This window comes from Cinclus cinclus, chromosome 14 (assembly GCF_963662255.1).
Source record: "Cinclus cinclus chromosome 14, bCinCin1.1, whole genome shotgun sequence".
In the NCBI taxonomy this organism is placed as follows: domain Eukaryota; kingdom Metazoa; phylum Chordata; class Aves; order Passeriformes; family Cinclidae; genus Cinclus; species Cinclus cinclus.
In genome coordinates this window covers 5,162,611-5,186,506 of record NC_085059.1, presented here as the reverse complement: position 1 = coordinate 5,186,506, position 23,896 = coordinate 5,162,611, and the positions used below count along the sequence as shown (strand labels likewise).

The 23,896-nt window shown below is 55.8% G+C and overlaps 4 protein-coding genes across 4 annotated transcripts; all 4 read left to right on the top strand.

The window, feature by feature from the left end:
- The first annotated feature begins 1,006 nt into the window (after positions 1–1,006).
- Positions 1,007–3,827, top strand: LOC134049798 (protocadherin gamma-A10-like). Its single transcript, XM_062502471.1, has 2 exons — positions 1,007–3,469; positions 3,792–3,827. Exons 1-2 carry the CDS (start codon positions 1,007–1,009, stop codon positions 3,825–3,827), a joined length of 2,499 nt encoding a protein of 832 aa, XP_062358455.1.
- Positions 3,828–6,773: 2,946 nt separating this feature from the next.
- On the top strand, positions 6,774–12,525 carry LOC134049796 (protocadherin gamma-B5-like). The gene is made up of 4 exons (XM_062502470.1): positions 6,774–6,874; positions 7,481–10,283; positions 10,846–10,959; positions 12,298–12,525. Exons 1-4 carry the CDS (start codon positions 6,774–6,776, stop codon positions 12,523–12,525), a joined length of 3,246 nt encoding a protein of 1,081 aa, XP_062358454.1.
- Positions 12,526–12,695: 170 nt separating this feature from the next.
- On the top strand, positions 12,696–15,281 carry LOC134049795 (protocadherin gamma-A10-like). The gene is made up of 2 exons (XM_062502469.1): positions 12,696–15,158; positions 15,243–15,281. The coding sequence occupies exons 1-2, from the start codon at positions 12,696–12,698 to the stop codon at positions 15,279–15,281; spliced, it is 2,502 nt and encodes an 833-aa protein (XP_062358453.1).
- Positions 15,282–16,283: 1,002 nt separating this feature from the next.
- Positions 16,284–22,785, top strand: LOC134049794 (protocadherin gamma-B5-like). The gene is made up of 4 exons (XM_062502468.1): positions 16,284–16,341; positions 19,382–19,784; positions 19,828–22,288; positions 22,732–22,785. The coding sequence occupies exons 1-4, from the start codon at positions 16,284–16,286 to the stop codon at positions 22,783–22,785; spliced, it is 2,976 nt and encodes a 991-aa protein (XP_062358452.1).
- Positions 22,786–23,896: the final 1,111 nt, after the last annotated feature.

Here is a 23,896-nt window from a genome sequence, read left to right as displayed (position 1 = left end):
AGAAAACCCGCTGGTAAATGTTTTTATGCTGTATGACTTCTGAGAGAAAGTTGCATGTGGCTCAATGAAATAGGAAGCTCCACCTCTGTGAGTTTGTTCTCGTCTTTTGAGTGATGGCTGCTGTAGAAAAGCTTGCTCTACTGAGTCGGGTGAAATCAGAATTTCAAAACCTCTCTATGACTGAGTGGTCAGAGTAAGGCTCTGTGTCGGTTCACCGTGGGTTCAGTGCTACATAAGCTTGTAATGAAAAATTCCGACCTCGTACCCATAGAAAGGGGAGCAGTGCAAACTTTTGTATGGTAGTTGTATGTGCGGATGCAAAGTAAGGACGTGCAGTGTGGTATTAGGGGATTGCGACTGTTCACGAGTTGTTTCTCTAGACTCTGACACTGTTTCGATCCGTAGAAAGGTAATGCAGAGAGTGCTTCAAACACGAGTAGTATAAAAGCTTTGTGGGGGGGATTTGTGCTTCCAGACTTTTTCATTAGAAGTCCTTGCTTTCCTAACTTAACATTACGTGAGATTTTTATCTATGTGGTATTACCACGATAAAAACAATTTCCCTTATGGTGAAAATCACATAACCATAGGAGGCGTGTTGCTTCTGTCTGCACGTCATCAGCTGGATGATCAAGCAGGGGTCAGCAGGAGAAAACTGAAACGTGTCTGCCTACTAAGCCACCCCAGCAAGCTGCTCGTGGGCAAGGGAGGGCGGGCAGCGCTCGGTGCTGCAGTGCCGGGAGGAGGCTGCGGGCGCCGCTGTTGACCGAGAGGAACGAGAGGAAGCTCGGAGCGCTGCAGCCCCGCCCGCTGCGGACCCGCTCGACCGGTTGCTGGCTACCTGACAGGATTAGCGGCGGACGGTCTGCGACCATACTCTCTCTGCGAAACCGGATTAAGCGAGGCGGAGGGGACTGCAGAAGCACCTCTGTACAGGAGCCCGGATCGCTAGTCAGTGGCGGAGAGCTGCTTGAACAGTTGCGATACCGGCGGTGCCGCGGCGGAGATGTTCTCGGTGGGGAGGCGCTGGGGCCGGCGGCAGCGAGCTCTGCTCTGGGTGATCCTGCTGGCGGCGGGGGAGGCGGCGTGGGGGCAGCTGCGCTACTCGGTGCCCGAGGAGATGCCCAAGGGCTCGTTCGTGGGCGACGTGGCCAAGGACCTGGGGCTGCAGCTGCCGGACCTAGGCGAAGGCGGCTTTCGCTTAATAGAAAGAGGTAGGACGCAGTATTTTGCTCTGCATGGGAAGACGGGACATTTAGTGACTGCGGAGAGGATCGACAGAGAGCAGCTGTGCGAGCGTGTGCAGCAATGCGTGCTGCGCTGTGAGCTGATAGTGGAGGGGGAAATGCAGATGTACGAAATCCAGGTGGGAATCACGGACATTAACGACAACGCGCCAAGCTTCCGAGACGCGGAAAAAGAATTGAGAATGACTGAGGCGACAGCTTCGGGGTCGCGGTTTCCCCTGCCACATGCTCACGACCCAGACTTGGGCAGGAATTCCCTGCAGAGCTACGAGCTGAGCGGTGACGAGCACTTCTCGCTGGCCGTGCAGGCGGGCCCCGGCGGCGATCAGCGTCCCGAGCTGGTGCTGGCGAAGGCGCTGGACCGGGAGGAGGCGGCGTTTCACGAGCTGGTGCTGAGGGCGAGTGACGGCGGCGATCCGGCACGGACGGGCACGGCTCGGATCCGTGTTACAGTGGTGGATGCGAACGACAACGCGCCGGTGTTCAGCCAGGCGGAGTACACGGTGCGTGTGCCCGAGGACGTGCCCGTGGGCTCCGTCCTCGTCACCGTCACGGCCACGGATTCGGATGAGGGGCTGAACGGGGAAATTAAATACTCGTTTCAGAAAATTACCGAGAAAGCATCGAAGATTTTCCAGCTGGACAGCCACACGGGGGTGATCATCCTGTTCAGGAGCCTGGACTTCGAGGAAGGCGATTCCTACCAATTTGACGTGGAGGCACATGACGGGGGAGGCTTTTTCGATACTGCCAAAGTTCTGGTTACGGTAACAGATGTGAACGACAATGCGCCCGAACTCACAGTGTCGTCGGCGCTGAGAGAGATCTTGGAAGACGCCCCATCAGGAACTGTCGTGGCCCTGCTTCACGCGCAGGACCGGGACTCGGGGTCGAATGGCGAGGTGCGCTGCTCGCTCGAAGGGGATGTCCCATTCCGGCTGGAGAAATCTTTTGACAATTACTATCGCGTGGTGACAGCGGGCGAGCTGGACCGGGAGCAGGTGTCGGAGTACAACGTGACGGTGCGGGCGGCCGACGGCGGGTCGCCGTCGCTGCAGAGCAGCGCGGTGCTGGCGCTGCGGGTGCTGGACGTGAACGACAACGCGCCGGTGTTCGCGGAGGAGCGCTACAGCGCGCGGCTGGCGGAGAACAACGCGGCGGGCGCGCTGGTGCTGACGGTGCGCGCGACGGACGCGGACTGGGGGCAGAACGCGCGCGTGCGCTACCGGCTGTCGGAGGGGCGGGTGCGGGGCGCGCCGCTGTCGTCGTACGTGTCGGTGCAGGCGGAGACGGGCGCGCTGTACGCGCTGCGCTCCTTGGACTACGAGCAGGTGCGCGAGCTGCGGCTGTGGGTGCGCGCGGAGGACGGCGGCGCGCCGGCGCTGAGCGGCAACGTGTCGGTGCTGCTGCTGATCGCGGACGAGAACGACAACGCGCCGCAGGTGCTGTACCCGCCGCCGGCCGCGGCGGCGTGGCGGGGCTCGGGCGCGGCGCGGTCGGTCGTGGAGCTGGCGCCGCGCTCGTCGCCGGCCGGCGCGCTGGTGGCCAAGGTGGTGGCGGTGGACGCGGACGCGGGTCAGAACGCGTGGCTGTCGTACGAGCTGGCCAAGGCCACGGAGCCGGGGCTGTTCCGCGTGGGGCCGCACAGCGGCGAGGTGCGCACGGCGCGCTCGCCGCTGGCCCGCGACGCGGCGCGCCACAGCCTGGTGGTGCTGGTGAAGGACCACGGGCGGCCGGCGCTGTCGGCCACGGCCACGCTGAGCGTGGTGCTGGCCGAGAGCGTGGCCGAGCTGCTGGCCGAGCTGGGCGGCGCGGCCGACGAGGCGGCGGCGCCGGGCGAGCCGGCCGGCAGCCTGACGCGCTGGCTCGTGCTGGCCGTGGCCGCCGTGTCCTGCCTCTTCCTCGCCTTCCTGCTGCTGCTGCTGGCGCTGCGCCTGCGCCGCTGGCGCCGCCAGCAGCTGCTGCCGCCCGACAGCGGCGCCTCCTTGCGCGGCGTGCCCGTCTCGCACTTCGTGGGCATCGACGGCGTGCGCGCCTTCCTGCAGTCCTACTCGCACGAGGTGTCGCTCACGGCCGACTCGCGCGAGAGCCGGCTGCGCTTCTCGGCCGCCGCCGCCTGCTGCGACACCCTCCCGGCCCGCCCGCTGCCCGACGAGCCCGCGCCGCTGCTCGGGGACGAGGACCCTGCCGCCGCCCTTCCCGTCGATCCCGCCGCTCCCTCGGTGAGTTTCTCTGCACAGGTTTCCTCCTAGCGCTTTCTCTTGATGATGCCCTGCTCTTCCCGCGCCGTGCCCTCTGGCTTGTCTATGAGATTTGGTTTAAAAACAAGGTGACGTTTCATTCGGTGACTTTCTGAAGACTCGTGTCCGTTGTTGTTTTGTGAACACGGCGTCGGTCCTCAGATTTCCAGTTTGTGAAGAAGGAAGGAGGGAGAAGGCTGCTCTTGGCTGTCTCTTGGTTAGGTCGGAAGTTTGGTTATTGTTCAGGTTCCAGGTATTCTTCCTTTATGTCCCATGTGCTATGTGCTCTCTGTGTTCCTGTTAGTACAAGATCTTCTGGACGGATGTATCGCATTATTAAGAAATTCACCCTTTTAGCAGGCTCACGTGTCTTCCCAACAGCACCTGTGCTTGAATAGGTTGAATGTGTCGAACAAAATGCTGATGGCTTTGCGTGGAACTTGTGTGCACGTTGCTCTCAGCCTTTATCGTTGTGCATGGTGCATAGTGGGGGTCAGCAGGAAAAGTCTTTGCGTTATCCATGCTTTGATCTTTGTCCGCAGCAAAGGATTGCGCCAGGCACCAAGTATTCCCACCGTGGTCCTTCGCTTGCATAGGTTGGTCTGCCGAAAATGAAGGTGAACTTTCGTTTAAGGGTGTTCTGTTGGCATTTGCTTCTTTCTGGAGTAGCTTGGAGGCGTGGTGGATGCAGGGCCTGAAAGTTGTTGGGAGCAGCAGGAGAAGGGAGACTGCCCTTGGATGGAGATTTTCAGAGCAGGGCTTTCTTTTTTTTTTTCATCCAGTGCCAGAGTGTAACTGTGCTTCAAGACATGGAACACTGGTTGTCTTGCTAGCTTCTTGTGAATGGAAGGGTTAAGTTTTGAGGACATTACCTTTAGGTTATTAATAGGATCCGTTTCTTTGCTTAAGTACATGCGTTTATTTTGTTGGGGCTTCTCTGGGTGTTGTAACTTCCCCTTTCTCCTTTCATTCTGCTCTCGGCCTTTATGTTCCCCCCTGATAATGCACATTAGCAAGAATAGCAATCGTCTATTCTGTCATCTTTGAGCCGCATGTAGAGGAATGGTCCGGGCAGCATTGATAATATCAATCTGCTTGTCAGGAAGAGGAAAGATATAACCTGGATGTTATTCTCCAGGTGGGATTCCCGATTCAGGGTCAGGGTCCTTCCTGTGGATGACTGTTACTGAGCACAGATATACATTTTACATTCAGGTCTGAGAGTCATCTCCTCCCACTTGGCTCTGTGCTGTGATAGGATGTTGGTGTCTTTGGGCAGATACTTGGACAACTGGGCCTGTATCTGAGCTATATATCGGTTGTGCACTTGAGAACACTCTTTATTTCTACTAAGAAGAGAAATCTCTTTACATGCATCCATGTTATAATTTTTCTTCTCTGTAAGGAGGACCCGTGTGTGCAAGACATTTCCTTCAATGGTGACTTTCTGCAAAGATAGCATTCTGTGTTTGTGATGTTTGGGCAGGGTGAAAAACCCTGTCAGTCCTGAAACAGGGTAGGTAAAAGTTTTGCTCTGGTACAATTTGGGATGTGTAAAAGATGCAAAGATGATGGAAAAGTTCATGTTTATGTATTTGTGATTTGAGGGACACTGTTATACTTCTGTGTCCAAGCAGATTACACAGTGGCTGTGGTCCTTGGTGTGAGCTCCTGTGTAAGTGTCCTGGAGATCTTTCACTAATCAGATGCACTTCTGTGTACTTGCTGCAGTTCACATGCTCTGAAATGCCAGGGCTTTGAGCCTTGTAGAGAAATGTACCTCTCCTTTCAGGTAAACGCCCATGGCCCCATCCTGGTGCAGGTTAGAGGTATTTTGTGCGGGACACTGGCCTTTTGCTTCCGTGTACTTGCCAGTTATGGGGTTAAAAACCCAATGGAAATTGTGACAGGTTAGGGAGGAGTGTTCTGAGAGCTGGCTGTGAAGGCCGGTTAAATGGCACAGGGGCTGTTATTTATTTGCTTCTTTCATTGTTTGGTGCACATTTGCAATATCCCACAGTGTTAATTTTTTCCTTGGTTGTGTTTTTGTAGGTTATTCTGCTTTTTTAAACAGATAACTGAGTGATGGCCCCATGGCAAATGCTGTACCTGGAGGTATTTAGGAGGAGCTAACTGGGTACTTATTACCCACTAAATATCTGAAATCCGTGCCTAGTCTGCCTGATCATGTGGCAGAGGAAGGTGTGCAGGTGAAAACTTCTTCCCTCACTTGTTCTCTTAGGGAACACTTGCAGAGATAGGAATTGAAGAAATGCTCTTGCTTGTCACGTACCCATGGCACGAAATGAAATATGAAGCAGGGTAAGGAGAGGTTGTCTGTGCACCTTCTCTTCCAGTAGAGTCCATCTGCTGAGTTGGAAGATGCATGATAGCCATGGGAGCTGTGAAGTGTGTGTGGAGAATCTTGGGGGTGCTGTGTGTGAGGAGTACTGGTGGAGATGTGGCATGAGCAGCGTTTGTTGCCGGCCTTCTCTAAATAAAAGTGTTTTATTTTCTGCTGTCACATGCTTTCCATTCAAAGGGGCATGGTGCAGGTGCAGCAGTTTTTTCATGAGAAGTGGCAGAGTCATGTACCTTTTAAGAAGCTCACGTGCTGAAGAAATGTGATGTTGCCTTTGAGGTGATGCTTTGAAGACTGGCTCTTTGATTGATCTGCGGATCAGTTCTGCTCTTTACTACATTTTACATTTGTTCAAAGAACTGGGATGTGCAGGATAATCTCTGCATGCTTGCCTGGTTTTGAGAAGCCTTGTGTGCAACTCTTCTTCCAATGGTGTCTCTCTGCAAAGTTATCCTGTTTTGTGATAGTACTACAGGGAGAAGTGTTCTGTCTGTCCAGAGACAGCGTGGGTGGAAGAGGTCACTGTGGTGTCGTTTGAAACGACTTTAAAAAGCGAGTAAATATTTCATCTGTCCTAGCTGCTAAAAGAGGCCTACAAATCTGATCCCATCCATTTTCCTGGAATGATTTTCTAAAGACATCCATACTGCATTATCCTCTCCTGACACGTTTTGCCAATCAAGTAAGATTAATACGGGTCATAAAATGCAAGTGTTTGTTTATCAATGTGTTGTGTGTTAGTGCCTCTTGCTCATGCTACAGCAGTTGTGAGAGCCAGGAGGTGTGAGAATTCTGCTGCTTCTTTTCAGAATCTTGCTCTGCAGGCAAATGTACTTCAACTATTGGTGAGATCATAGTGCACTATTGTCCAGGATATGATTCTCCAAATGATGAGAAGGTCAGAGCTGAATCTGCCAAATCTATATGATTGGTTGGAGGACTCTAACGTTGAGACGAAGTACAATGCAATTTGAGCAGCTCCTGCTCGATCACATGAACCTAAGAAATGTCATTGCACCTGACCCGTACATCTCTGTTGGTTTCTAATTCCGACACTACTAGTGGTCATGAGCTACCTTGTTTTATTTGGTCTAATGTGGAAGGTCAGGTCTGTTCCATTTGTCCAAGAACAGGTGCAGTCGGCACAGACACCTGTGACATTTAGGGCTGTAAATGGGAAAGGGTTTCCTAGGCCTGTGTGTGCTCACTGAACCAAATGTCTGTAGTCTGAACCGGCAAAACCACCTCCTAACATACTCTTTATCGCACAGAGGTGGACACAGTGATTGATCAACGTCCATTAACACGCAGGCAGCTTTTTGGTCCTATGAGATCTCATTTTGGCTTTGGGAGTTCCCATTTTCAGCCCTTCACGTACGGGGAGGAGCAACAAGAGAATTACTTGAATACAAACAAAAATGCAAATCTGATTCTTGTCTCTTAGCATACAGAGATAAATCTTTGCTTTAGCTTGAGTTGTTTGTGCGGTCAAATAGCGGCAAGGAAATGAACACGAATAAAGCGCTTCTTCGCTTGGTTTTTAGGAGTTGGGAGAGAGGCCAGAGCCGGCTCAGGCGCTGAGCCCCGCCCAAAGCCGGGCCCCCTTGAGCGCGGCCATCCGGCGGCTGCAGCGGCGCGGCGGCGCCTCCGGGTGTCGCTGTTGGCCGCCGCCGAGCGGCGCTGGAGCCGCCGCCGCCGCCGCCGCAGCGTCCTGCCCCCGCAGGCTGCTCGCTCGCCCGGCGCCGGCCACAGCGGCAGCGGCACCGGCGGCAGCGGCAAGAGGCGGCGGAAAGCGGCGGAGAGAGGCGGAGAGAGGCGGGCAGCAGCGGCGTCCGAGTGCGGCCCGAGCGGCCTCGCCGCGCTGCCTTTCGGCGATCCGTGCGGTGTGCGGCGAGAGCGGCCGGAAGGGAGCGGCGGGGCAGCGGCGGGAGGCAGCGGCGCGGCGAGCTGTGGCGGCGGAGAATGGCGGTGAGGCTCGGGCGGAGGCTCGGCACGGGCGGCGGGCGAGCGCTGCCGGCCGCGGTGCTGCTGTGCCTGTGGTGGCGGGCGGCGGCCGAGCGGGTCCGCTACGCCATCCCCGAGGAGCTGGGCAGAGGCTCGCTCGTGGGGCCGCTGGCGCGGGACCTGGGGCTCAGCGCGGACGAGCTGCCGGCGCGCAAGCTGCAGGTGGCGTCTGGCGGCAAGAAGCAGCTGAAATACTTCACGGTGAATGAGGAGAACGGGAACCTGTACGTGAATGAGCGGCTGGACCGGGAGGAGATGTGCGGCGCAGCTCCGACCTGCTCCGTCAGCTTCGAGGCTCTGGTGCACAACCCGCTGAACGTTTTCCACATTGAGGTGTCCATCGAGGACGTGAATGACAACTCCCCGACCTTTAGCAACGCTGTTCTTAAATTTGATATAGGGGAATGGACTCCCGCCGGTGCTCGTTTTCCCCTGGAGGGTGCCCAAGACTTTGACTCAGGGAGCAATTCGCAGCTGACTTACCGACTCACCAGCACCCCGTCTTTCTCTCTGGTCATGAAGGAGAGCCCTGATGGAAGTAAGCAGCCCGAATTAGTGCTGGAGAAAGCGTTGGACCGGGAGAAGCAGAGCTCTTTTGAGCTGGTACTAACGGCGGTCGATGCCGGAGATCCAGTTAGATCCGGAACTGTCAAGATTCTCGTCAATGTGACAGACGCCAACGACAATCCACCCGTGTTCGGGCAGGATGGGTACCGTGCCAGATTGCGGGAGGACGCTGCCCCGGGGTCGAGAGTGTTAAACGTCTCCGCCTCCGACGCCGACAGCGGCAGCAATGCTCGCATAACTTACGGCTTCGGAAAAATGCCTGCCAAGGTGCTTCAGAAGTTTATAATGGACACGGAGACCGGAATGATCACGCTGAAAGAGGCTTTGGACTTCGAGGACACGAGAGGCTATACATTACTGGTGGAGGCAAGGGACGGTGGCGGTCTGGTGGCTCAGTGCAAGGTGGTGGTGGAGGTCCTGGATGTGAATGACAACGCGCCCGAGATCACAATTTTGTCCCTCTCGAGTCCAGTGCCCGAGGACGCACCAGTCGGCACCGTGGTAGCCGTGCTGAATGTGAACGACCCAGACTCGGGGGAGAACGGTCAGGTGTGGTGCGAGCTGTCGGGCGAGGCGCCGCTGTCGATCGTGGCGTCGGCGGGCGGCTCGTACAAGGTGGTGACGGCGAGCGCGCTGGACCGCGAGCAGGCGTCCGAGCACCGCGTGACGGTGGTGGCCCGCGACCGGGGCAGGCCGGCGCTGCGGAGCAGCAGGGAGCTGGCGCTGGAGGTGTCGGACGTGAACGACAACGCGCCGGTGTTCGAGGAGGCGGCGTACAGCGCGTACGTGGCGGAGAACAACGCGGCGGGCGCGCTGGTGCTGCGCGTGCAGGCGCGGGACGCGGACGCGGGCGCCAACGGGCGCGTGAGCTACTGGCTGGCGGGCGGCAGCGCGGGCGCGGCGGGCGCGGCGCCGCTCGTGTCGGTGGAGGCGCGGAGCGGCGCGCTGTACGCGCAGCGCTCCTTGGACTACGAGCAGTGCCGCGAGTTCGCGGTGGCGGTGCGGGCGCAGGACGGCGGCGCGCCGGCGCGCAGCTCCACGGCCACGGTGCGCGTGTTCGTGCTGGACCGCAACGACAACGCGCCGCGGGTGCTGTGGCCGGCGGCGACAGCGGGAGGGGCCGCGGCGGCCGCCCCGACGGCGTTCGAGGTGGTGCCGCGCTCGGCCGAGGCCGGCTACCTGGTGGCCAAGGTGGTGGCGGTGGACGCGGACGCGGGGCGCAACGCGTGGCTGTCGTACGAGCTGGTGCAGGCGTCGGAGCCGGCGCTGTTCCGCGTGGGGCCGCACAGCGGCGAGGTGCGCACGGCGCGGGCCGTGTCCGAGCGGGACGCGGCCAAGCAGCGTGTGGTGGCCGTGGTGAAGGACCACGGGCGGCCGCCGCTGTCGGCCACGGCCACGCTGCACGTGGTGCTGGCCGAGAGCTTGCAGGAGGCGCTGCCGGAGCTGAGCGAGCGGCCGGCGGGCGCCGAGGAGGCGGCGGCGGCCGAGCTGCAGTTCTACCTGGTGCTGGCGCTGGCGCTGCTGTCGGCGCTCTTGGTGCTGAGCGTGGCTCTGGCCGTGCTGGCGCGGCTGCGCCGGGCCGGGCCGCCCGCCGTGCTGCGCTGCCTGGGCGCGCAGCGCTTCTCGGTGGCCGGCGCCGCCTTCCCGGCCGACTTCTGCGAGGGCACCTTGCCCTACTCCTACAACCTGTGCGTGGCGGCGCCGGCCCGCGCCGTGCCCGAGGCCTCTTGGCCCCCGCCGCCGCCGCCGCCGGTGCCCGTGCTGTCAGCGGAGGAGCTTCTGGGCGGCGAGTCCTGCGAGAAGCCGAGCCCCGACGACAGCGCTATTGTGGATGAGGTGCCCACTGAGCCGGGAGCAGCTCAGGTCTGTAAAGCGTTAACTCCTTCTCTTTTTGCGGTCTTTCGGCTGTGGTCCCTTTTGTCCTTGTTTTCTCTTGGTAATGTCAGTTGGGTGGTGTCATTAGTGTGTCGGTGTGGTGGCTTAAATTTTTAATTTCTCCTTCGTTAGAGCCACCGTTGAGATTGTCTGAGTATAATTCCCCTTTGAGGTAGTACTTGCGCTTTTTCATGTTTCCCGGTGTCTTGTTTTTGTGAGTTTGACTTTCCTTAGTCCGTGGTGGATTGAAATGAGGAAGGGTGTATCGCACCTCTGTGGAGATCTGGATGGAGATTGTAATGGACTTGATCCCTCCTTTGTCCAATGTTCAACTTCAGCGGAGAGCTTTTGTCTTTTACACTTGAACTCTATAAATTAGAATATTTTTACAATATTGAAATCAAATCCGTATTCGGTGGAAGGAGAATGGATGAGTCTACTTGAAGGAATCGAGTTTAAAAAGAGAGCACTGAAACTTGGTGTTGGAGCATTTTCCTTCCTGACTGATTTTCTCAGAAATGGTGTGCTTGGAAGTCGTGGGTAGCTTTAGGCGGTGTCCGTGCTGTCTGCGGTGGAGCTTCTGGGCGGGGATTCCTGCGAGAAACCGAACCTGAGTAGTGGCGCCGTGACGGGAGGGTTGCCCGCCGAGGCTGAAGTACCTCAGGTGTGTAATTTCGCAAGCGCTTTTTCTGTGAGCGGTATCTAAGAACGTGGTGGTGGAATCCGGTTCCTTGCATTAGTTCTTTGCTGCGGCGGTTGTTGCCGTTTCATATTTCCCTGACGAGTGAAATCGTTATATTCCGTCTGAATTTTGGCCGCGGCAGATGCCACAAGGCACTCCCTGCCTCGTTAGTTGTGGTGAAACTCTTATTTCTCTTAATCTGTAGCTTTCGTTATGTTTCTGAGTCGAGTTATGCCTTGTCATCGGCTATTGTTTTCAGTATTTCAAAATTTAAGGAACAACGTTACTTCTCCTTGTTAATTGTTATTTCTCGACGAAATATATTCGAACGTGATAGATAATTAAAAAAAATTCCAGTCTTAAATGTAGCTTTGATATTGTTGTACCATTGGAAGTTAGTGTGCGGCTCCCTAAATGGAGGATATATGCATGTATCGTGTATCCTAACATCTTTCGGGAAAATGGTGTCACAGAGACTCTACAACAGCGGGACGGGGTAATTTTGGATTTCAATACTAAAACAAAGGGAAAAAAAGCAAAAAAAGGAAGCGAAAAGCTGAAAGAAAAAACAAACAAAAAACCAAAACCCACACAAAGAAACTCCAAACCCTTTTTTGTGTATTTCAAAGTATCTTTTTACTAATTTATCCCTTTTTCCAATTCATACATCCTTACAGAATTGTGTTTTAGGTATGTTCTAGTATTTCGTTCTGTTTAGTTGTTTGTTTGGTTTTTTTTTTTTAATTTTTCTGAAATTTCCCCTAAAAGAGAATGCATAGGCTTGATCATATAGGAGTTTTTTTCCTAAAATGAATGATTCCATTGTTTTATGGCTCATTGCTTTCTGCTTCTGAGTTACTCTGCGTAGAAGAACCAGGTGTCAGCGCAGCCTTAGTAGGATGTAAAGCTGTAAGGAAGAATTCCGAAGTGATGTCTGGGCTGAGGTCAGGGTGGTTCTCAGCAGCCTTAGATGTGCAGCTGAAATGTAAGAAAGTCTAAAATTTTAAGGGAGTCTCTATATTGCGGCATTCGAGGATAGAACATTTCAACTCTTCACAAGTATTTCACATAATACATGGCGCTCTTTTGACTGCAAAAATGGCTGAGGAAAAGGTCCTTGAAAAAGGACTGGTATAAAAATCTGTGGAGTTGAAGGAAGGAGATTGTTTCGAGGTGTAAAAAGCCAATACTATATTCTGCATGCCTATTGGAAGAGCGTGGTATTTTATCAGCTTAAGGAACTGTTATCCGGTGCTGTAGAAATATCACAACCCCTAAAGATGTATTCAATGTGCGTGGGGATGGGCTGGATGACCGAAGAAGAGCTGGATGTTAGACAAGTCGAGGAAGAAGGTCCGCGATGCACGGGACCCCACGTCTCTGGGGTTTCTGTCCCGTTCCCGCGAGTTCTCCGTGGACAAGGAAGCACCGCAGCGCTCGGTGCTGCAGTGCCGGGAGGAGGCTGCGGGCGCCGCTGTTGACCGAGAGGAGCGAGAGGAAGCTCGGAGCGCTGCAGCCCCGCCCGCTGCGGGCCCGCTCCATCACTAGATCGCTGGATTCCTGCATCGGCAACCCGGCGATCTGCTGTCGTCTTCACAGTGCAGACCCGTGCCACGGAGCCGGTGAGCAGAGGATCCGCTGCGAAACCTCAGCAAGAGCAGGTACCTGAGCAGCAGGCTGCCGTTCCTCAGCGGCAGCGGGGAGCTGCCACGGCGGAGATGTTCTCGGCGGGGAGGCGCTGGGGCCGGCGGCAGCGAGCTCTGCTCTGGGTGATCCTGCTGGCGGCGGGGGAGGCGGCGTGGGGGCAGCTGCGCTACTCGGTGCCCGAGGAGATGCCCAAGGGCTCGTTCGTGGGCGACGTGGCCAAGGACCTGGGGCTGCAGCTGCTGGACCTAGGCGATCGCGGCTTTCGCTTAATAGAAAGAGGTAGGACGCAGTATTTTGCTCTACATGGGAAGACGGGACATTTAGTGACTGCGGAGAGGATCGACAGAGAGCAGCTGTGCGAGCGTGTGCAGCAATGCGTGCTGCGCTGTGAGCTGATAGTGGAGGGAGAAATGAAGTTCTATGAAATCGAAGTGGAAATCAAGGACATTAACGATAACGCGCCCACATTCCGAGAGACAGAAATAGATCTCAGAATGAGCGAGATGACAGCCCCGGGATCGCAGTTTCCCCTGCCAGACGCTCACGACACAGACTTGGGCCGGAATTCCCTGCAGAGCTACGATCTGAGCGGTGACGAGCACTTCTCGCTGGCCGTGCAGGCGGGCCCCGGCGGCGATCAGCGTCCCGAGCTGGTGCTGGCGAAGGCGCTGGACCGGGAGGAGGCGGCGTTTCACGAGCTGGTGCTGAGGGCGAGTGACGGCGGCGATCCGGCACGGACGGGCACGGCTCGGATCCGTGTTACAGTGGTGGATGCGAACGACAACGCGCCGGTGTTCAGCCAGGCGGAGTACACGGTGCGTGTGCCCGAGGACGTGCCCGTGGGCTCCGTCCTCGTCATCGTCACGGCCACGGACAATGATGAAGGGGTGAACGGTCACGTGAAATACTCATTTAAGAAAATCACAGAGAAAGAGTCGAATATTTTCCATCTGGACTCTGAGACTGGAGTGATCAGTCTGTTGCAGAGGCTGGACTTCGACGACGGGGCCTCATACGGGCTGGAGGTGCAGGCATATGACGGTGGAGGCCTTTTCGACACGGCGAATCTCAGAATAATCGTGACAGACGTCAACGACAATGCTCCTGAACTGACCGTATCCTCAGCCCTGTCAGAGATCTCTGAGGACGCCCCGCCCGGGACGGTGGTCGCCCTGCTACACGTGCAGGACCGGGACTCGGGGGCCAACGGCGAGGTGCGCTGCTCGCTCGAAGGGGATGTCCCGTTCCGGCTGCAGAGCTCCCACGGCGGCTACTACAGCGTGGTGACAGCGGGCGAGCTGGACCGGGAGCAGGTGTCGGAGTACAACGTGACGGTGCGGGCGGCCGACGGCGGGTCGCCGTCGCTGCAGAGCAGCGCGGTGCTGGCGCTGCGGGTGCTGGACGTGAACGACAACGCGCCGGTGTTCGCGGAGGAGCGCTACAGCGCGCGGCTGGCGGAGAACAACGCGGCGGGCGCGCTGGTGCTGACGGTGCGCGCGATGGACGCGGACTGGGGGCAGAACGCGCGCGTGCGCTACCGGCTGTCGGAGGGGCGGGTGCGGGGCGCGCCGCTGTCGTCGTACGTGTCGGTGCAGGCGGAGACGGGCGCGCTGTACGCGCTGCGCTCCTTGGACTACGAGCAGGTGCGCGAGCTGCGGCTGTGGGTGCGCGCGGAGGACGGCGGCGCGCCGGCGCTGAGCGGCAACGTGTCGGTGCTGCTGCTGATCGCGGACGAGAACGACAACGCGCCGCAGGTGCTGTACCCGCCGCCGGCCGCGGCGGCGCGGCGGGGCTCGGGCGCGGCGCGGTCGGTCGTGGAGCTGGCGCCGCGCTCGTCGCCGGCCGGCGCGCTGGTGGCCAAGGTGGTGGCGGTGGACGCGGACGCGGGTCAGAACGCGTGGCTGTCGTACGAGCTGGCCAAGGCCACGGAGCCGGGGCTGTTCCGCGTGGGGCCGCACAGCGGCGAGGTGCGCACGGCGCGCTCGCCGCTGGCCCGCGACGCGGCGCGCCACAGCCTGGTGGTGCTGGTGAAGGACCACGGGCGGCCGGCGCTGTCGGCCACGGCCACGCTGAGCGTGGTGCTGGCCGAGAGCGTGGCCGAGCTGCTGGCCGAGCTGGGCGGCGCGGCCGACGAGGCGGCGGCGCCGGGCGAGCCGGCCGGCAGCCTGACGCGCTGGCTCGTGCTGGCCGTGGCCGCCGTGTCCTGCCTCTTCCTCGCCTTCCTGCTGCTGCTGCTGGCGCTGCGCCTGCGCCGCTGGCGCCGCCAGCAGCTGCTGCCGCCCGACAGCGGCGCCTCCTTGCGCGGCGTGCCCGTCTCGCACTTCGTGGGCATCGACGGCGTGCGCGCCTTCCTGCAGTCCTACTCGCACGAGGTGTCGCTCACGGCCGACTCGCGCGAGAGCCGGCTGCGCTTCTCGGCCGCCGCCGCCTGCTGCGACACCCTCCCGGCCCGCCCGCTGCCCGACGAGCCCGCGCCGCTGCTCGGGGACGAGGACCCTGCCGCCGCCCTTCCCGTCGATCCCGCCGCTCCCTCGGTGAGTTCCTCGTCCCAAATTTCCTTCGCTATTCTATCTTCTACTGCTTCTCTACTCTTTCTCTGCGTTTTCTGTGTCTTGTAGAGCGATGATTGCCGGCTACGGTTGCGAGGTTTGTTTTAGGGAAGTGCTGATTGCGGTGCTTTTGTTTTGTGCCACGGTGGACGTTGGCTCAGACGTTGGGTTTCCAGTTTCGGGGGCATGCATGATAAGGGAGGCTTCTCTTCGCTGCAGGCTTTTTTTTAAATGAAGTTGTTTCAGTAACGTGTGATCATCACTGTCCCAGTATCTTTTGTAGGACAGGTTGTGTTTTACCTCCTTCCTGCTTCTTCTCTGAATTGTATTTCACAGATATATATTTCTTCCCTCTTAATACAGAGATGTAAAGAGAGCTGTTTGGAGTCTATCGGTTATTCTGCTGCGTGTTGGAGGGAAATAGCCTGAATTTCCAATTTGATGGAAACGGCTTTCAAACTTTCAAGGTGCAGAACAAACATGTAAACTGTTAGAGGCAGGAGATGAAAAGACTGTGCTTTATGTGTGAAAGACTTTCAGGGCATTCAAGATTTCGGTGTCCATCTGTAGTGCGGTGTAACACAATTTTCTCCTTCCCACCTAAGTGTGGCTTAACAGACATTAGTGCAGCTCTGTTGAGAGCCGTGGAGTGTTTCTGCCGTGTGCTTACAGGTGAATGTAATGTATTTGATTCATAGCCTTCTATATTCTAATCTGAAATATCTCCGTGGGAGTTTTGCAATAAGGAAATTTATTCCATGCCTACTTTTAATACGTAGATTATCTGTTTTCTCCAAGAGGCGTAATCTAGCTGAGCATGATCCTTTCATTTCTGCAGACGTTATCTTCTTACCTTGTTCTTTGTACTGATCTCAAGATGGGGCTTTTTATTTGCTGGTATCTGATCATATCTCTTTCATTTGCTTGTCTGTCCCATACATGCCTTTCAATTTTAGAACTCGAAAGAGGAAGACCTTCATAGATGTGTTTCCTTCATTTTTTTAATGGGAGAAATTGTCTTATTTCTCACGTGCACACGCGTTAAGAAGTTAAATGTTAGCCACGGTAAATTGTCACTGCAGCTTTTCTTTCATTGGAGTACATCTGGTAATGGTAAAGAGCAGAGAGGGCCACATAATCTGTAACGAGTTTGAGGAGACTCTAGCAGGTACAGCGTGTGACGAAGTACTGGGGGAGGGAAAGCAGGTGTTGTTTTAACTTCCATGGTCCATCGGTGGATTACATGAAATGAATACACTCAAGTTATAAATGGCCATGTTGTGGGTTCATAAATTTGCTTTCCTGTAATGGGCTCTCTGTGAAAGATAGTTATAAACTGTTGACTTGCTTGCCATGACCAGGTAAAGGTGAGTCTGCGTGTGTCTGAAACGTTATATGAAATTGTCTCCAGAATCCCTGATCTTACGTGTAACGTACTCCTGGTGAAGAGTCAGGGAGGGATTGGCCCCGGGGAGAGACTTGTCCCAAGTCAGGGAAAGAGGGGGGATTCTATGATCCACTAATCTGGCTGTCACTTCTTGTCATGCCTGTGCCACCTTTACCAAGGGCCCTTTTCCTATGTCCAGAAAAACGACGGCGATCCTCCCATGAATTTGTCTGCAAGCAATACCCAGGGAAGTGCACGCTTCAGGAGTTCTGTGTCTAACAACTGCTATGGGAAATGTCATTTTCTCTAGCTATACAGCCTTGCTACAATTGTGATGTAGAGTTTCATTGTGGTTGTACCGAGCCTTGCCAAGCCTCCAGCAAACCTTCGGATGTTTTTAATGGCTCTTGCTTGTGTGATGTTACGGATGATGTTTTGGTGGTACTGAAATTGGTAGGAATACAGGGATGGGAGAGTCTAATTTACCAGTGAAGTCAGGGGTTTTGGACTTGATATTTGAAGTACTTGCCAGAAAGTCACTCTGTCATGTCTGACATAGCTCTTCCCTGTGAGTGGCAACTCTTGGATGTGGATATAAACTTCACATTAATGGTTGTGGAGTGACGTATATTCAAAAATGTTCATGTGCTTAGAAAGAACGATGACATCTTTGAGCGGATTCAGATCTGAGTTTTTAACTGAGCTTCCTATTACTTATGACTGTTAGAACACTTTACAGTTCTTCAAATATCAGTGATGAGCAGAGCTCCTGTGCGTGCACCTGTGTTGTGATCCCTGTTCTCCATAAGGAGAAGTTGTGTGGAAAACTTCTTCCAGAGGTGTCTGTCTGCAAGGGGGTCCCTGTTGGGTGATGTCTGAGCATTCTGCCTGCACAGAGACAGGGCAGGTGCAAGAGCTGCTGTGTCATATTTTGAAATATCTCAAGGGTTGGTGTAAATATTCAGTTTTCCCTAGGTGTTACATGGATCACATATTTACGGTTCTATGCATTTTTAGTTGTTTTTTCTCCAATGAAATTATTTGGCGGGCCTTACCTCTAGATATTAGATATGGTTCCTATGTAGCTGTTAGAGCTGACACAAGTTAGGCCTTTAAACTTGGGCTTTCAAATTTGTGGAGTACGAGCAGGCCACATAGTAGAAAAGCAGACGAGAGTTTTTATCTATTTAATGAAATGAAGTCACACTTGTAGTCCAGAAGAGGATTTCAGGCAGGGTCACAATTCCAGCTTGAGACCTCAGTGGGTTCCAGGTGCTCGCGGGGATGAATTTCCTTGCCCAGAGTGAAGACTGAGATTTCCTCTTGGTGAGTTTCTCTGAAAGCATTCCCAGTGCATCCTTGCCTTGCTTGTGTGGTTTTCTTTTCTTGGTATGTTATTGCAGCTGATGCGGAGCAAGGAATGTGAGGAGGGCATTCTGTGTTCTGATTTTGTCATGTGTACAGAGCTGTAAAAACGACCTCAGGAGAAGTCACATCTCTGTGGATCAGTGGATATGATAAAACAGGGGGAGTGCATAGCTTGACAGAGACCTTAGGAGAGTGCTAATTACATTTTCCACCTTGGGTCTCAAATTTGGCTCTGTTTCCAGGAAGGCCATGGTTCATGTTTCTGTCCCATTTGTGAGTGCTGCTTTGCAGGAAATGGTAACTTCCATTGAGAAGCAAATAAAGACAGAACGCTGTGTGTGGGAAGTATAAAAAACTGCTTAACGCAAGCAGGGAGCTGTAAAATGCTGCTGCCCAATTCCACTTAGCTGGGGATTCTTCTTGTATCTCTGAGAACTACACAGCTACGTGCTCCTTGTGTGATTTCTGCACTGCACAGGCCCTGATGTGTCACAGTAGCGAATGACTGGCCCCACGTATGGCAGTGGGAGCTATTTGGTTTGGCTTCATTGATTTAGTAAGTGCCAAGGATTTCTGTTGTTCTCCTGCTTAGAGAAGTAATTTAGTCCAGTCAGAGAGACCTCGCAGTCCTTTAATATTCCTGCGGCTTGTCTGGCTTGCACCTTGAGGCCTCAGTGAGTTTCCAGGTGCCCTGGGAAAGAGCTTTTAAGGTTGCATTGCAGTAAAGCACCAGAAAAGAGAAGCAGTATCTCACGGACGAGGTCAGATGTAACTTTGGGGTTTGCATATGAATCTTCAGAATCAATTGAAAACCATTCCGCTGATTTTGCAGTCCTAAAATGGATTGTGCAGACGTTGGGACTTCTGCCTAGAGGGTAGGAAAATCAAAACAATGGAAATGTGAAATCAAGTACTGTAGGAGCCCTGATTTTTGAGTTTCCATGGAAAGCACGTAAGGTTTTGAGGATGGAAGAAGAGAGTGTAAGGATGAACACAGGGCAGAGTTTGCACAGCCTTGCACTTTCTCAATCTTTGTCAGGTATGTAGGTAAAGTGCCATTTTTCTGGGAGCAGATCCGCTGCTTCTGGGCTTCATACTTCTCTACAAGTGTTAATCACTGTAAAAAGGTCCTTCAGATTTACACCGGTTTCACTTAGGTGGTGGACAACCGGTATCTCGGGTATCACAGGGACAATTAAACTGTAAAGCATCTCAGGAATCTTCAGTTCTTTGACTGTGCATGACAGCAACAATTTATGTTTTACGGAAGAGGTATTTCCTTCATGGTTTTCGTGCCATCTCAAACCAGAGGATGCAAAGGACTCCCATAAGGGGCAGTACATGTTTATGTGTCTATTGCAGCTACAGGAAAACAAATCGGTCATAGACTGATGGTACTGGTGTAGTCATAGGGTTCCTACTTATAATAAAGGCACTGGGTCTGCGCTTGCAGATTGCAATCGGGGAGAGAGGCCAGAGCCGGCTCAGGCGCTGAGCCCCGCCCAAAGCCGGGCCCCCTTGAGCGCGGCCATCCGGCGGCTGCAGCGGCGCGGCGGCGCCTCCGGGTGTCGCTGTTGGCCGCCGCCGAGCGGCGCTGGAGCCGCCGCCGCCGCCGCCGCAGCGTCCTGCCCCCGCAGGCTGCTCGCTCGCCCGGCGCCGGCCACAGCGGCAGCGGCACCGGCGGCAGCGGCAAGAGGCGGCGGAAAGCGGCGGAGAGAGGCGGAGAGAGGCGGGCAGCAGCGGCGTCCGAGTGCGGCCCGAGCGGCCTCGCCGCGCTGCCTTTCGGCGATCCGTGCGGTGTGCGGCGAGAGCGGCCGGAAGGGAGCGGCGGGGCAGCGGCGGGAGGCAGCGGCGCGGCGAGCTGTGGCGGCGGAGAATGGCGGTGAGGCTCGGGCGGAGGCTCGGCACGGGCGGCGGGCGAGCGCTGCCGGCCGCGGTGCTGCTGTGCCTGTGGTGGCGGGCGGCGGCCGAGCGGGTCCGCTACGCCATCCCCGAGGAGCTGGGCAGAGGCTCGCTCGTGGGGCCGCTGGCGCGGGACCTGGGGCTCAGCGCGGACGAGCTGCCGGCGCGCAAGCTGCAGGTGGCGTCTGGCGGCAAGAAGCAGCTGAAATACTTCACGGTGAATGAGGAGAACGGGAACCTGTGCGTGAATGAGCGGCTGGATCGGGAGGAGATGTGCGGCGCAGCTGCGACCTGCTCCGTCAGCTTTGAGGCGCTGGTGGAGAACCCGCTGAACATATTCCACGTCGAAGTGTCCATCGAGGATGTGAATGATAACTCTCCGGTCTTCAGCAAGGCTGTTCTGGACCTCGAGATTGGTGAATTAATCCCTCCTGGTGCTCGTTTTCCTTTGGAGATGGCACGAGATGCAGACGTGGGAAAGAACTCACTCCTGACTTACCAGCTCACCAGCACCCCTTCATTTTCACTGTCCATGAGAGAAAAGCCGGGTGGAAAGAAGCAGCCGGAATTAGTGCTAGAGAGAGGATTGGACCGAGAGAAGCAGAGCTCCTTTGAGTTGGTGCTGACAGCCGTGGACGGCGGGGAACCAGCGAGGTCCGGGACAGTCCAGCTTCGCATAAACGTGACGGACGCAAATGACAACCCACCCGTGTTCAGCAAAAGTGTCTACGAGGCGCGAGTTGCAGAGAATCTGCCGGCGGGGTCGCTGGTGCTGCGGGTTCGTGCCACAGATGCGGACGCGGGCACGAACGGGCGAGTCTCCTACTCCTTCGGCAACGTCCCAGAAGGAGTCCGCTTGTTGTTTGCCGTCGACAGCGAGAGTGGTGAGGTCAAGACAGTGGGTCCTCTCGATTTCGAGGAGGAAAATAAATACGTTTTTGTCTTAGAGGCTACAGACGGCGGAGGGCTCACTGATCACTGCGAAGTGCAGATCGACATCACGGACGAGAACGACAACGCGCCCGAAATCACCATTCTGACACTGTCGAGCCCCGTGCCCGAGGACGCGCCGGTGGGCACCGTGGTGGCTCTGCTGAATGTGAAGGATCCGGACTCGGGGGAGAACGGTCAGGTGTGGTGCGAGCTGTCGGGCGAGGCGCCGCTGTCGATCGTGGCGTCGGCGGGCGGCTCGTACAAGGTGGTGACGGCGAGCGCGCTGGACCGCGAGCAGGCGTCCGAGCACCGCGTGACGGTGGTGGCCCGCGACCGGGGCAGGCCGGCGCTGCGGAGCAGCAGGGAGCTGGCGCTGGAGGTGTCGGACGTGAACGACAACGCGCCGGTGTTCGAGGAGGCGGCGTACAGCGCGTACGTGGCGGAGAACAACGCGGCGGGCGCGCTGGTGCTGCGCGTGCAGGCGCGGGACGCGGACGCGGGCGCCAACGGGCGCGTGAGCTACTGGCTGGCGGGCGGCAGCGCGGGCGCGGCGGGCGCGGCGCCGCTCGTGTCGGTGGAGGCGCGGAGCGGCGCGCTGTACGCGCAGCGCTCCTTGGACTACGAGCAGTGCCGCGAGTTCGCGGTGGCGGTGCGGGCGCAGGACGGCGGCGCGCCGGCGCGCAGCTCCACGGCCACGGTGCGCGTGTTCGTGCTGGACCGCAACGACAACGCGCCGCGGGTGCTGTGGCCGGCGGCGACAGCGGGAGGGGCCGCGGCGGCCGCCCCGACGGCGTTCGAGGTGGTGCCGCGCTCGGCCGAGGCCGGCTACCTGGTGGCCAAGGTGGTGGCGGTGGACGCGGACGCGGGGCGCAACGCGTGGCTGTCGTACGAGCTGGTGCAGGCGTCGGAGCCGGCGCTGTTCCGCGTGGGGCCGCACAGCGGCGAGGTGCGCACGGCGCGGGCCGTGTCCGAGCGGGACGCGGCCAAGCAGCGTGTGGTGGCCGTGGTGAAGGACCACGGGCGGCCGCCGCTGTCGGCCACGGCCACGCTGCACGTGGTGCTGGCCGAGAGCTTGCAGGAGGCGCTGCCGGAGCTGAGCGAGCGGCCGGCGGGCGCCGAGGAGGCGGCGGCGGCCGAGCTGCAGTTCTACCTGGTGCTGGCGCTGGCGCTGCTGTCGGCGCTCTTGGTGCTGAGCGTGGCTCTGGCCGTGCTGGCGCGGCTGCGCCGGGCCGGGCCGCCCGCCGTGCTGCGCTGCCTGGGCGCGCAGCGCTTCTCGGTGGCCGGCGCCGCCTTCCCGGCCGACTTCTGCGAGGGCACCTTGCCCTACTCCTACAACCTGTGCGTGGCGGCGCCGGCCCGCGCCGTGCCCGAGGCCTCTTGGCCCCCGCCGCCGCCGCCGCCGGTGCCCGTGCTGTCAGCGGAGGAGCTTCTGGGCGGCGAGTCCTGCGAGAAACCGAGCGTAAGCAGCAGCGTCGTCGAGGGCGAGGTGCCTGTGGAACCCGACGCAACGCAGGTCTGTAAAGCCGTATGCTCCTGCTGTGCTCCTCTTGCCGTTTCTAATCGTAGTCCTTTTTGTATCCTACTGTCCCCGGAGTGTGTGGGTGAGGTTAGCCGCTATGTTTCTGCCTGAAATTTGGGTCACTCCTCCCTCTAAGAGTTCGCATTTCATTGTGGCAGGTGTTGTTTGTGGGTGGTAGTAGTTCATATTCGAATTAAAGTTGTTCTCTAGAATGTTTACGTTGCAATAATTTGCATTAGTAGTAATCGTGAATGTTAATCTTTACTCCTTTGATTGCGATGATCTTTATCTCTTTCGAGCATTTGGGGAAAACAAGATTGACACTTGTTGCTGGAGATTTTTCCTTCTTAATATTTTTTTTTTCGATATAATGTGCTTAGGGATGCCTGTGGACGGTAGGATATAAACCCCATTGTTATTTCTTCCTTCTCACTACTATACTCTTAAAGACAGCCTCAGAGTCGGATTACATGAATGGAGAGTGTCAGGCTCTCTACCGGTGATGAATGACGAGAATGTCTTCTATTCTGTGGGAAATTCTGCTCCAGAAATGGCAGGAATGGCAACAGTAGTGGAAGCATTTAGCGGCTGTTAACTGCACTTTTTCCGTCCTGCTTGGTACTTCAATCTACTTTACGTTCCTGATCTTTCTTTCATTTATAAGTGAAAGTGTACAAGGTGTAAAAAAATAGACCTAGTTTTCTTTCTCTATGCTTTTTACAGAAAGAGAGAATATTTTGTACCTTTTTAAAATTGTCCTCCATTTTTTTCAATATTTTTGCATTGTTTTTTCAAATATAGAGAGGAGAGATCTAGAAAATTTCTATCACATATCAAGGTGATCTGCCATAATCACGATTTAAGTATTTGAATCAAGTCCATTTGTATATTTATCCATTGTCCCCACCATTAGGGAATGCACCGCTTCTTCTATTCTGCAATATTTTTCTTGAAAATACGTCTTGCCACCAGGAATAATCAAGAATTAGATTAATATTTTACTAACAACCTTCAAATCCTTGCACGCTGGGTTTCGAGAAAATGAAAGCCCTTTCTTCTCGCTACAGAACGACTTACTAAATGTAAGAGTGTACTAACTTAGATTATTCTAGTAAGGTTCGCTGCAGATACTTCCTGATTCCGGGTTAGTTGTAGTTCAGTCAGCGAAAAGTGCTCCAGGGACCTACAGTCTGAAATCGGGGGGTGGGAGATAATAATCTTTGAGTATCCAGAGGTTCTTCTCCTGTCCTCTCTTCCCATTTATATCTTATCGAGAGACGTCCCACAGCACCTGTCGGAAGCCTGAGCAATCAGACTTCACGGCAGAAATAAGGGGCTTTGTTAGACCCCGCCTTCTTCCGCTTTTAAGTGCCTCTTCTTAGTCGATCACAGCGAAGAAATTAATTCAGACCGTTTTCTGTATGAACTGAAAAAAAATAAAGCAAAGATCCTGTCACTGGGTTAATTAACTTGCTATATCCGGTACGCCTGTGGACAGAGTTTTGTGTGTGATCATACTGCTCTGTATTTCGGAGCCTCTTTAGTTTTGCTGTTGTCCTATCAGTAGTACAAGCAGTATGGCTTAAACTCGTGTTTTCAGTCTAATAGGACTAG

Coding starts and splice junctions, on each gene's coding strand:
- LOC134049798 (XM_062502471.1), top strand. CDS start 1,007: ATGTTCTCGGTGGGGAGGCGCTGGGGCCGGCGGCAGCGAGCTCTGCTC. Junction 3,470..3,791: donor TCGATCCCGCCGCTCCCTCG/GTGAGTTTCTCT, acceptor TGTTCCTGTTAG/TACAAGATCTTCTGGACGGA.
- LOC134049796 (XM_062502470.1), top strand. CDS start 6,774: ATGATTGGTTGGAGGACTCTAACGTTGAGACGAAGTACAATGCAATTT. Junction 10,284..10,845: donor CTGAGCCGGGAGCAGCTCAG/GTCTGTAAAGCG, acceptor GGGTAGCTTTAG/GCGGTGTCCGTGCTGTCTGC. Junction 10,960..12,297: donor CCGAGGCTGAAGTACCTCAG/GTGTGTAATTTC, acceptor GGATGACCGAAG/AAGAGCTGGATGTTAGACAA.
- LOC134049795 (XM_062502469.1), top strand. CDS start 12,696: ATGTTCTCGGCGGGGAGGCGCTGGGGCCGGCGGCAGCGAGCTCTGCTC. Junction 15,159..15,242: donor TCGATCCCGCCGCTCCCTCG/GTGAGTTCCTCG, acceptor TGTGTCTTGTAG/AGCGATGATTGCCGGCTACG.
- LOC134049794 (XM_062502468.1), top strand. CDS start 16,284: ATGGTAAAGAGCAGAGAGGGCCACATAATCTGTAACGAGTTTGAGGAG. Junction 19,785..19,827: donor CGGCGGGAGGCAGCGGCGCG/GCGAGCTGTGGC, acceptor GCTCGGGCGGAG/GCTCGGCACGGGCGGCGGGC. Junction 22,289..22,731: donor CAACGCAGGTCTGTAAAGCC/GTATGCTCCTGC, acceptor ATACTCTTAAAG/ACAGCCTCAGAGTCGGATTA.